This window comes from Pyxicephalus adspersus, chromosome 8 (assembly GCF_032062135.1).
Source record: "Pyxicephalus adspersus chromosome 8, UCB_Pads_2.0, whole genome shotgun sequence".
In the NCBI taxonomy this organism is placed as follows: Eukaryota; Metazoa; Chordata; class Amphibia; order Anura; family Pyxicephalidae; genus Pyxicephalus; species Pyxicephalus adspersus.
This window is the reverse complement of record NC_092865.1, coordinates 40775326-40787144: the sequence shown is the minus strand read 5'-3', so window position 1 is coordinate 40787144 and position 11819 is coordinate 40775326. Positions and strand designations below refer to the sequence as shown.

The window sequence follows — 11819 nt, the reverse complement described above, 5'->3', positions numbered from 1 at the left end:
ATGACACTTTTATGGAGGAGTATAGAAGAGCATGTGGCCAATCCAGTCACTAGATTTTCAGCTGACTAGAGCATTGACACATATCTGACCACTCTCCAACATTACTATTGAAGAATACTTTCTTGACCAGTGACATTACTGACTGATATTTTATAATCACTGAACTTACCGACTGCTTATGGAGATTTTTGTTAATGTAATAGCAACATCCGATTTTAAGCCCCCTCCCTGCCCCAGTAAAATAAAATCTTAAGATCGGGAGTTTTTGAAACTTTCCAGATATTCACGTTTAGCAATACTGGAGGAGATTTCATACTGATACTTGCTCCTTTATTGTGTAATTTAGTAAATGTATATTATTTAAAGAACACCAATATGTGTTGTTTGACAAAACCAATGCTTTCTGTGTGCTACTTTGCACCTCTTTGCTCCTCAACCTCCAGCAAAATGATCAAGCTCTTTTGGATTTAGGAAAGGGTGTGACATGCTCCCCTGTGATAGAGCCTAGGCTTAGCAGTCACATGACTGCCTTTTCCCGCCTTTTTTTTAGTATTGCCTGCAGGGGTACAAGCAGTTCTAAGGCAGCCTAAATAACAGTATGTGTAACAGTGTGAGTATAAAGGGGTTAGGGAATGCTTCTTTGGTAAGACACTGTAATTTTGCCCTGCATATTTAGGCTGTTAGTGTCTCTTTATCTAAACAAAATGAGGGTTTTGTTCTATTTACACATATGTGTATGATTCAACATCCATTCCCCGACCTTGACCAATCAGTTTACTTTTTTGTCAGCAGTGCTACCAAGACTTTCTTCCAGCTCCAGAATTTTTAGGCTAACATAGGAAAGTAGTGTCTCTACGTCTGTCAGAAATTTTCCATAGAGCTGAGCAGGTGCTGGGGAGGAAGAAGGAGCTGGGAGAGGATGTGGGCTTTGTTCTTTTCTCTTTCAGCTTCTATTTCTTGCTGCATGTATTTGGCGGTGTCCAGGCACAGGCTTAGACCTCAGGCACTGTAGCCGTCCCTGGCATTGGGCAGTGTAAAGCAAGGAATACTTTACTATACATACTCTAGCACAGGGGTTGACAAAGTTTTATGGCCACTAAGCCATTTATGGGGTGGGCGGGAGCACACTAGGCCAGACCCGCCCACCACCAGGGATTGCCCCCTGAAGAAAACTCCCTGGCAATTGCACAATGAGTGTGGTTTGGGGTTACCGCTTTTGGTATAGAAAATTCCCCCCGAGCCACACTCGGGAATACCTCCAGGGAGGTAATGGAGATGAAACCCAAAAGGATGAATAGCATAAAAAAACTTTTCTGAATTTCTTAGCTAAGGAGATGAAATTAATAATGACTTTGTATAAATGCTGTTTATACTTTAAGCATCAGATTGGTTATGAAAGATTTAACCACAACATTTGGATTATGCGTTATTTCATGTTTAAAATATAAACATATTTTGCAGCCAAGCCCTAATAATAGATGTTGTGCAACCTTCTACATTCAACCATGAAATTGATACGCTTATTCATGAGTCTAGTATTTTTAAATGCTACAGCACACTTCTTGTAAATAGTTGAGTGTATTGTGTATATTAATTATGTAATTATAGTAGTAATTTAATTTTATGCAGTTCTGCAACTGATAGAAGCTATATGGCGGATGTGGGTATGTAATAAAGGCACTCATTGGGTTGAAATGTTTGCAGTGGAAGTTTGATATCAATCTTTCAATAATAAAATTGCATACAGTCACCGGTGATGTGCCAGAAAAACCTTAGTCCATTTTCAGTGAGAATGCAATTTTATGGGGGTGGACATATGTAAAATCTTGTAAGAATTTGGCAAAATTATCAGAACAAACTACAGTAGAACCCCGGTTATCCGAGACTCAGATAACTGAAAAACTGAGATAACCAGTACCTGACAGGTCAGCTGCCGGTTATCTGAGATCTAAGCTCTGGATAGCCAGGGTTCTACGGCAATCAAGAGCTCTGCTAATTGCTCCGCTCCGTGATTGGCTGAGGACAGGGAAACCAGTTACCCTTTTCTCAGCTGTTCAGCCAGTCAGCACTAGAGGTGAATGGGGACAAGTCTCCCCATTCAAGTCTGCTGCTGAATGGCTGGGAAAAGGAAAGCTCAGTTATCCGGAAACTACACTTATCCGGAATCGGCCATTCCCCGTGTATGCCGGATAACTGAGGTTCTACTGTATTTTCTTCTCTCCCAGATAATCCGAGACAATAAGAAAGGGACCTTGTTACGGTATACTTGATGCAACTAACTTTAATTATAAAGCTTTGGGGCAGAATAATTAATGTATGGATTATTCTACTTACAGATCCCACCTGTATCTTTTAGAAGTTGATACATGTTTTGGTCTTCCTGGGTCGGATTATGGGAGTAATCAGAAAGACAACAGCAGTCATTATTTGACATATTTAACCACCTCCCTAAGCCAGTAAGTACTTTTCTTCACAAATGTACCACTTAAAATGTCTGGAAGGATTTGTGTGGGTCATGTTGGATGTCTCAAACTTACAAATCAAATGTGCAGATAACATGAGGTTAATACTAATCTGTGCAATGTGTGTAGTCATAGTACAATGTTCCTTATACAGCAATATGCAAGTTTAACACAAAAAGTGGTTCATGGTATGACATTTGTTTACACATGTTTTTTTTGTTTTTACATTATTTCTTTCAAAATAACCATTGGATATTGGATAACAAAAACTAAGATGCCTACCTAATAAATTACAGGAGGATACAGACCTTCATATTTACACATATCCTTTATATGCGTTTGTTGTAATAGTTTGCAACAGGTTCTTATTCTAAACAATAAACATGTATTTTTAACAATAGGAATGTTACAGATTTGTAAATTTCCATTGTTTCTGTTCCGATAGGGTTTTACGGGAGCGTTTCTATACTGACACTAGCTATGATTCAGGTTGGGTGTGGCAGAAGCGAGCTTGCTACTTTTTACTGCATTTATTTATAGTAAAATTTAAATAAAGCGAAACCCCGGTCCTAATTTTTTTAGACTTTCTCTATGAGCTATTTGCTTTCCAATCAGTAATTTAGTACCAGCTTCATGTACAGCAGGGGTCAGGGGAAGGACCCCGCCTGGGGGTCGCACCGGCCAGATCCCCTGCAATGTTTGCTTGATCACCCAGCTTCACTGATGAAAGTGTATTCTGTCCAGCCTTGGAGAGCCTAAATAAATCAGGCCTGTTGTTTCAATAGGATCCTTGTTACTGGCTAAGCTGGTGTCTGCTCAGCATATTATTCAAGTTAAATTGAAGGGAGTGGTGTTAATAAGTTGGCCATTATTATCCTCTGGGAATAATTTAAACATTCTTTAATGAAAAAGACATGGCATCCTCCTCTTCTTCATGCTGCAATTCACCTTCCTCCTATTCATTCTTGTATTGAGATGATTTAAAAGGCTCAGAGGAAGCAATGGTTTCACTTTCATGGGTACCTTTTACTAGACATTAAATGAAAAGGTAATTCACCAACAGCAACATCAATAAAAAAGTTTTACATTATTAAAATAGGAGTAGAATACAACCACAGACATCATTTTAATTATATTTGTGTGTAGAAAAATCTCTCTGGATAGCAGACAAAGCTGACAAGTTTCAATCCATCCCTGTACATTTTAATAGAGTTTTGGTAACACTTTTATATCGCTTAAGAAAAATATGTTTCCCTAACCTCAGTCTTAACCTACTGTCGTTTTAAAACAATATGATGCCAATAAAAGTCGCTACACCTTTCCCTTTGGCCAAATGCAAGGAATAAACATGATGCAAGAGCTTTTTTTTTATATGAGAGTGAAAGTTTCTAACTACAGCTAGCACAAGCCCTTTGTGGTTTTGGTTTTGTCCCTTTGATTAAAATGGAATGGAAGAAAAAGAAAAGAGACTGTTAATGACAAACTATGCCTACTATATACCAAACCTGTACCTTTGGCACATTGTTAGGAGCAAGCTGATGAGGGATAACTTTAGGTTAGGCATGTTTACTTACCCCAAAGGCTTTAGGTATGTTGTGAAGATCACACCCTGTTCAGGTTCTAACCCTGGAATTTAGCTTGTATGCAATTTGGGGTCACGTCCTCACCATTTCATCACCTCAGGGTGAAAATGCCAATGTGCCCTTTCATCTCTCTCCAATTCTTTATTGATAAGAATGGTGATCAGACAAGTTAGAAAACCTTTTTCAATAACTTTTTTTTTTACAAGCCTGAAGAAATTAGTGTTTTAAGTTTATCCTGTAATGGCTGCTTGAGGCCACTACCTTGTGCACTGTGAAAACGCATACAGTTGAGCTTGCACAGAGTAGGCAAGGCACAGAAATGCCCGGGCATGCGTAGAAGGAGCACCTCCCGGGATGCAGGAGGTAGGTATCTCGGGAGGCTTTGCACTCCCATTTATTCTCAATCGCTTAGGTGATCGAGAATTATGGGGTGGTGCTGCTTCTTTTTTTTTTTTTTTTGAAAAAAAGGGTGTTGCACTTAAACAAACAAACAGAACAATAGAACTTTTACTGTTTATGTAAAGTGAAATTTCTGAGTTTAGGTATGCTTTAAATAACATTTCTGAGTCCCAGGGAATGCCTGCTAAAACCAACTAATTGGGTATCAGTGGATAAAATGACCCTACATTGGTGGTTAGTAGGATAAATGTCCCTTATTACAATGGTGGTAACAATGCCACCCTTAAAGTGGAATTAAACTTAAATTGGAAGTGGGAGCAAGCAGGTAAGTTTATTTTATTTCAAAACCATAAGTGCCTAAAACAAAAAAAATCCACTTACCTTCAATCCCGCAGAGCAGTCGATAGGTCCAGAGGTGTCTTCCATCGGGGTCCCACGTCCTCCCGGTATCTGTCTCTAAGCCGGCGCACTGGGCGGCACCATCGTCCTCTTTTCTTTCTAGTTTCTAGAATTTTTACCTCTATGTCACCTGCTGCAGACGCAAGAACAGGTGATGTAGTTTAGAAAAAAAAATGTTCTCTTTTCACAAAAAGGCTCCTTCTGCCCATGCCCAAGATGCACCCAAGAGCCTCCCGGGATGCGTGACATAGGTATCCCCGGAGCTTTGCGCTCCCATTCATTCTCAATTAGGGGGCGGTTCTGCGCAAAGGGTGTTGCACTTAAAAAAACCTAAACATACAGAATTTTTACCTTACATAAAAGGGTTGTCTACCCTTTTATGTAAAGTGAAATTTCTGAGTTTAGGTACTTTGTCTGTTTTATTTTTTTTTAAAGATTTTTTTTTCTCTTGTTTTCTTGTATATTGTATATATTTGTATTGCATAACTTACTAAAAAATTTTCAATAAAAATTAAGTTCCTTATAGTAATCTTAAGGAGTGACCCCAATCAAAACAATAAAACAGTATCCAATACTTTGGGTCAGTGCTGTGTATTTCAATCTGTTTGATCACATTCGTAATGTACATTTAGGATGTTTCATCCATGGGGACCAGTATATGTAAAACTTGGTTGTTGTACCTTCATTTTCAGCAAACAATTTTTCATATAAAGCTTGCAGGTCTGTTTAAAGAGGAACTAAAGCTCATGGTTGTGCACCTATCATCCAGTTCCCCTTTTACAAATAATTGACCAGGCAGGTAATTATTGCAGAAAGTGCCAGGGGATGCCCCTTCTGCAATAATGTGCCTGATCGTTCCAGGTTTCCGGGGACAAAGCAGAGCTGCGCATGCACTGCGTCAGCTTCAGTTACCATGGAAATCCCGCAATCCCAGATTGTAAGCTCTTCGGGGCAGGGTCCTCTTCTCCTCCTGTGTCACCGTCTGTCATTTGCAACTCCTATTTAATGTACAGCACTGCGTAATATGTTGGCACTATATAAATCCTGTTTATTAATAATAATGGCAGCTTCCCTTGCGTGTTCTGGGAATAAATGAACATGTCCGTGCGGGAGTTATGTCATCTTGGCACAGCAAATCAAGTTGTCCGAAGATTGGAGGAAGAATAAAAGATGGCGATGCCTTGTGATAGAGCAGGATACATTGTGCAGGTTTAGTTCTGCTATAAAGTCAGCTCAAACAATCATTGTTGTCCTACAGATGGCCCTGCCAAGTGGCATTAGTTTTGGAACTAGATGGGCATAATGAATTTCCAGCCAGCGGGATCCCGGTTGGGAATGTCAGGTTTGGAGATCACACTGGATAGGTGTGCAGGTAGATTACTGTCCAGGTGTTATGGTTCCTCTCCCATAGCAGTACATGACCTTATGAGGGCCCATTGGTTCTCCCATCATGTTTCGGTAGCACCTTGCTAGGTACATAGGTTGGTCCAGGACAATGAGATGCCATCTCCTCCCCATCTGCAGCATCAGTGTGGGGTTGTGCTCAGTAATCGGTGCAGCGGGGACATCACTGCCCCCCCCCCCCCTCCTCTAATAAGAGATCCCAGCATCGTCATGAAGAGGTGGGGCAGCCATACTAACAGCACGGAGACGTGAGGCAGGCACGGAGCAGCCATAGAAGGACGGAGAGAGATTCAGGAAAGCATGGCTGGAGATAGCGAGCAGGCTCTGCCCAGCCACACACCGCAGGACGGGCCGCCATTCCTCATCGGAGTAAGCGGGGGCACAGCCAGCGGAAAAGTGAGTGTTAACGTTCGCTATACCGGTGGTGAATAGTTATTGTACCGCATGGGGTGAGTGGAGCCGGATTTGTGAATGAAGCGGCTGTAATGTCTGTTTATTAGATCAATGTGTCTGATAACGGGTTGTCCCCGGGATTCCGCTATACGCCGGGTCAGGGGGTGACCGCGTGCTGAGGAGACTGCCCCCCCCCCTGCACCGGCTGGAAGTAACAAAAGGATGGCGGGGGACACCGGGGCTCCCCATAGGGCGAGCGGTCAGGCTCCGCTGGCTGCCAGACAAAGCGGCGACATTGCCTGCACGGTGGCGGAGGAGCCCTCACACACCATACGGACAATCACCGAATTCGAAATGTGAAGGCGGCGGCCACGTGACCAGGCAGTGTGCTCCTCTGCTAACGTGTGCGACATGCTGCATCCGGTGGCGGTGGAAGGATTTGGTTAACCCTTCCCGGCCGGTTTTATGTGAAATATTTCCATGGCTTTACACTTGTTCCGGGCCTTGTGTCATCACTGGAAGTGTGCTCACACAATGAGACAAAGCGGCATTACTAATGTCACCCGCACATTGGCTGCCAATTGGACGAATTCACACCCCTCACACTTTCACCCAGTCTTTTCACAGATTCATTACTAGGCCAAAGTAATCCCCGCTCATGTACATCGATCGCCATGGATGAGCTACAGGAGGCTGTGAACTGCTTATTGTGGACATATCTGGTCTGTTCTGTAATAATATGCTCAACATCGAATACCTTACATCAAATCCGGGGGTTTCTATCCATCCATATGGCAACCTTTTATTTCTCTGCTTTATTGACAAGCAATTACCTTGCCATGGCAGCACATCCCGGCTTACACACGTCACTCCATACTCCATGCAGTCGGCCTGTCAGAAGCATGTCATCCTAGATAAGGCTGATGTTTGCTTTGTGGTATTTCTTGAATGTCATCTTCAAAACAAAAGTACACACAGTGCCTGGGAGAAGGATTCTCCTATTTCCTGTTACTGCTGTTTTATGACCCTAAAGGTTTCAGGTCCTAAAGGGCATCTGTACAGAAAACATGTCATCGACATCCGGGTAACTTGTAGAGGAAACACGACATCCGGGTAACTTGTAGAGGAAACATGTAATTGTGTTCAGTACATCAGTTCCATGGAATTGTTTGCTTTGTTCCAAGCAGGCCAAAGTGTACAGTAATGCCGGTTATACGGATAGAGGTGCTGATGATTGCCAGGTTTAAAAAGTGTTTTCCAAAAGCTAGAAATCCTTTTTATTAAATTACATTATTTTAGCCGGAGTTGTGATATATTTTTATTGTTTTGTACCTAGAGTTCATCTAAAGCCCTGTCAGAATATTGTCACCGGAAATAATGATTTTGTGATCATTTCCGGTGACAGATAAATGAAGGAGCATGGTACACACAACACTGTTCTGTTTTTGGGCAGGGAAGATGAGTAAAGGCCTCTCTGCTGTGCACTCCTCCATAGGAAAGAACATCGGTTGTTCCTGATCAGCCATTCATCAGTCTGTCATGCACATAGGGGTCTGCTGTACACATGTCAGATTTTCACCCAAGATGAGTACAGCCATTGTCTCAGATGACTGTTATCTGATGTGTGTACAAAGCTTAGAGATAGTTTACTTTCTCTTTAAGCTCTCTTCAAATCTCACCCCAAAAAAAAAAAAAATAGCAGGAGATCGGTTTGGAGGTTTCTTCTATCGGGTCCCGCATCGTCCCGGCGTCCGTCTTCGAGCCGGCTCCACCATCTTCTCTTCTGGGTTCACGTGCATGAGATCGGGTGACATAGATGGGGAAAAAAACTGCACATGCATGAGAGCGGCTATTCCCCCCCCCCCTTTTGACTATGGGGCTCCTTCTGCACATGCCGGAGGTTCTTAATTCTGATCCAACTGGCTTCTAAGTTACTAACCTAGAACGAGTATTTATATTGGGAGATGCGGAATACTGCTGCATCCCGGCTGCATGCCTATGCTGGGTCCATTGAAGTGTGGAAGTCAGAAGGTTAGCATGTGGCACAAGAACTAGTGAGTGCAGATTGATATCTCCTAGGAACGGCTTTTCTTTATAATGTATCTAAACCCAAGAAAACCCTTTTTATACATCATAGCTGCCCAGTTGTTAGATGTGGTGGCTCTATTAGTTTCCTCTTCCACCTGATCATCCTGCAAGTAACAGAATGCCTGGCCTAGGATGACAATGATTGTAAGGAAGGGCAGGGTCATCACCTTAGGACAGGAATGCAGATTTTCCCCTTATCTCGATAATAAAAGTGAAGTGTTGCTCTATGATCCACCAATCTATAACAGGCAGAAAACAAAGAACGTTATCTACAACACCTGAGATTTCTAGCAAAATCAGTAGTTGTTTTTCCCCCTTATCTATGCAATAATCGGCAGGACCTATAAAGCTGGGGCTTTTTTATTTTATTTCAGATGTGGAATTGTCTAACATTTTCTTTTTTGTATTCTTATATTACTTTTTTTTATATCTTAGCAAATTGTCTCTACTTTACCATGTGCAGACTTTTTGGAAACTTTGTATTGCATTGTATCCCCTAGTTTGTCATATTGTGAGGAAGTGTCATTTCCATTTCTTGTCCATGCCCAGAGTTGACATTGGAAAGTCCCCCGCCCTTAAAGACAGCTACCTTAGACAAATAGTCTGCTCTGTCTACAGGATACATAAATTTAAACAGTCCCACTCAATGTCTTGTCCCGCTGTTCTTTGTAGTCATGAACACGTAGGACACGTTGTCATGTATGTAATAATCCTGACTGGTTGGATGTGGAATCCCAGGGATGACAGAGGGGTCAGTCCTGCATGGAAATATGTCTATTAAGAGGGATTTATGTCAATTTCTTGTTAATGTAGGCTCTGCTTTCTGCCTGCAGTGCTACACAATGGTTTTACAGTACTTTCCTCCTTTCACAGCCAGTCTCTGAGGCTGCACATGGGAACAATGCTCTGCTTATGTGACTCATGTCCTGGATGTTGAATAGTGAAAGGCTAATGTACGCATTACAATATTAAAAATATGAATCAGCAAACATACAATTTCCAGTCAAAGTATGTGAAAAATGTGCTAATTTACTGATATAAGGAAAAATTGTGTTGTCATACCTGGCTCTAAATGGGGCAAAATAAAAAGATGAATGTTTGGTTAATGTTTTTAAATGACGCAGGATAAGTGGCCTTCAACAACCTTGGCTTCCTTCAACTTGAAGTCATTAATGTGGGTGCTTTTGTTTGTTTAGCTTGTGAGAACTTGCATCTGCAGGAAAAAAATCAGATATATCATTGAATGTGGAGGAAATGAAAGAATCTCTCAGAACCCAGACTCTGGAAACTCTAAGATGTTGCAATACATAACTAAAATACAAACTTGTTATTTCTTGGGCGTTCTCATTTCTAAAATATTTGGTCTGAGCCTTTGGGCCTAAAATAGCAAAACTTGTCTTTTTAAGGCTCAGGCCACTTGCTAAATTAGCTTGTACGGGAAATTTTTTCTGTCCTTTTGATCTGTTATATTTGTTTGATAAGTGCAAAACAAAAATACCTTTTGATCATGCTTCCTGTGTTTTCTCCTTAGCTTTCTGAATTGTAACTTTTAACCACAAGTCCATTGGGCTCTGTAGTAGAGAATATTATAGTATGAATGTTTAGGTAGTTTAGCAAAGCAAAACTTGCCAGGGCTGACACCGCAGTCTGCAAAATTGCTGTGTGTTGTCAGCCAATGACAATACGTACAAGCAGAGTACATTTCCTGGGAGTCAATGAGCAGGTTCTGTACTAGTTCAGACACACTCTTACACTAAATCTTTGGGGAGGAAGGTTAAAAAAAAACTTTGTGGTATTAGTTATAAATTAGTGGTGCAGTGCATTATACTGCTTTGTTGTTCATCCTCCTCCAAATCAGGTCTTAGACGGTCTCTCTCAGGTGTCAGGATGTGTATATTTCCATTTAAAATGTTTTTATATATCTGATTGGGTTTGGTGACTGGAGAGAAGAGCTAGTCATCAGCATGTTTTTTTTTTTTTCTCTAATCACAAGTTTTGCTGCTTCTTTTCAACTCCGTAACTTTGCTGTAAGTAAAATGCCTAGATAGGTTTGACACATTTCTGATGTGATATTTATCAATACCATTCTTATGTGTTTCCTTTGTGCTCTGTTAAGTACACCATTAAAAGTTTCTAATATATCTGGTAAAAAATGCAAAATAAAAGTATTATAATGTGTTACATCCATCTCCATGGGCTCTAAAGCACTTTCTCTTTTGTTATGCAGAATGGAAGGTGAACTGTAGTCCTTAGGGGGTGACACCTTTCCTTTTAAATACAGTATGGTGGGGGGGGGGGGTGTTGTTATCCTGGGAAAGGAAATGGATCTCTTGCAGAATCACCAGCTCAGAATAAAAGAAATATACATGCAGTCACAATATTTTAGGACTAGTAATCTGCAAATTTCTTGTGTTAAGATACAGTGTAAAGAACTTCCATACTTCCCAGTCCTAAAATAGCACTTCATACTCCTATAATTTGCTAATTAACTTTTTTTTTATTGGTTTATTTTTTGGGCGCAGTCATCTGTATGTTCAAAGATTGTACAGCTTCTGGGACAGAATGAGGTGGATCATCATCAGAAGCAGGTCGTCATGTTAAGTCAGGACAGTTTCTACCGGATACTGACTCAGGAGCAGAAAAACAAGGCACTCAAAGGCCAATTTAACTTCGATCACCCAGGTAGGTGTTGTACAATGCTACATAATTCTGTGTGTGGGATGTTTATTATCCAACAGGAAACAAAGTGCAATGTAACACTACTTTTATTTTCTGTTTGTTCACAAGATTCATTACCATAATATTTTATTTTGTGTGTGATAGTAATACATGGTGTGGTCTTGTTTATTGCTGGGTAGCACAGCACTAGGTAGCCACAATGCTTTACTTAACTCGGCAAATCCTATTGTTTCAACAGGTGCTCTGTGAGGCTTTATAAATAAATGTTGGCGTTTTGTTTTTTGCTCTGCAACCCATTAGGTGTAAAACTGTTGCTATGCATACTTTTACCGTGTTTCCCCGATTTTAAGACATCCCCATTAAATAAGCCACCCCCGATTTTTGAAAAAATAATTAAAATAAGACACTCACC

At 41.0% G+C, this 11819-nt stretch overlaps 1 protein-coding gene across 1 annotated transcript in view; it reads left to right on the top strand.

Annotated features, from left to right (window-relative positions):
• The first annotated feature begins 6360 nt into the window (after nucleotides 1-6360).
• Nucleotides 6361-11819, top strand: part of LOC140336785 (uridine-cytidine kinase 2) — a 16111-nt gene continuing 10652 nt past the window's right edge. Inside the window, exons 1-2 of the mRNA XM_072420137.1 lie at nucleotides 6361-6643; nucleotides 11251-11410. Coding sequence (XP_072276238.1) covers nucleotides 6548-6643; nucleotides 11251-11410 — 256 coding nt within the window. The 5' untranslated portion in view covers nucleotides 6361-6547. The remainder of the gene's footprint in view (nucleotides 6644-11250; nucleotides 11411-11819) is intronic.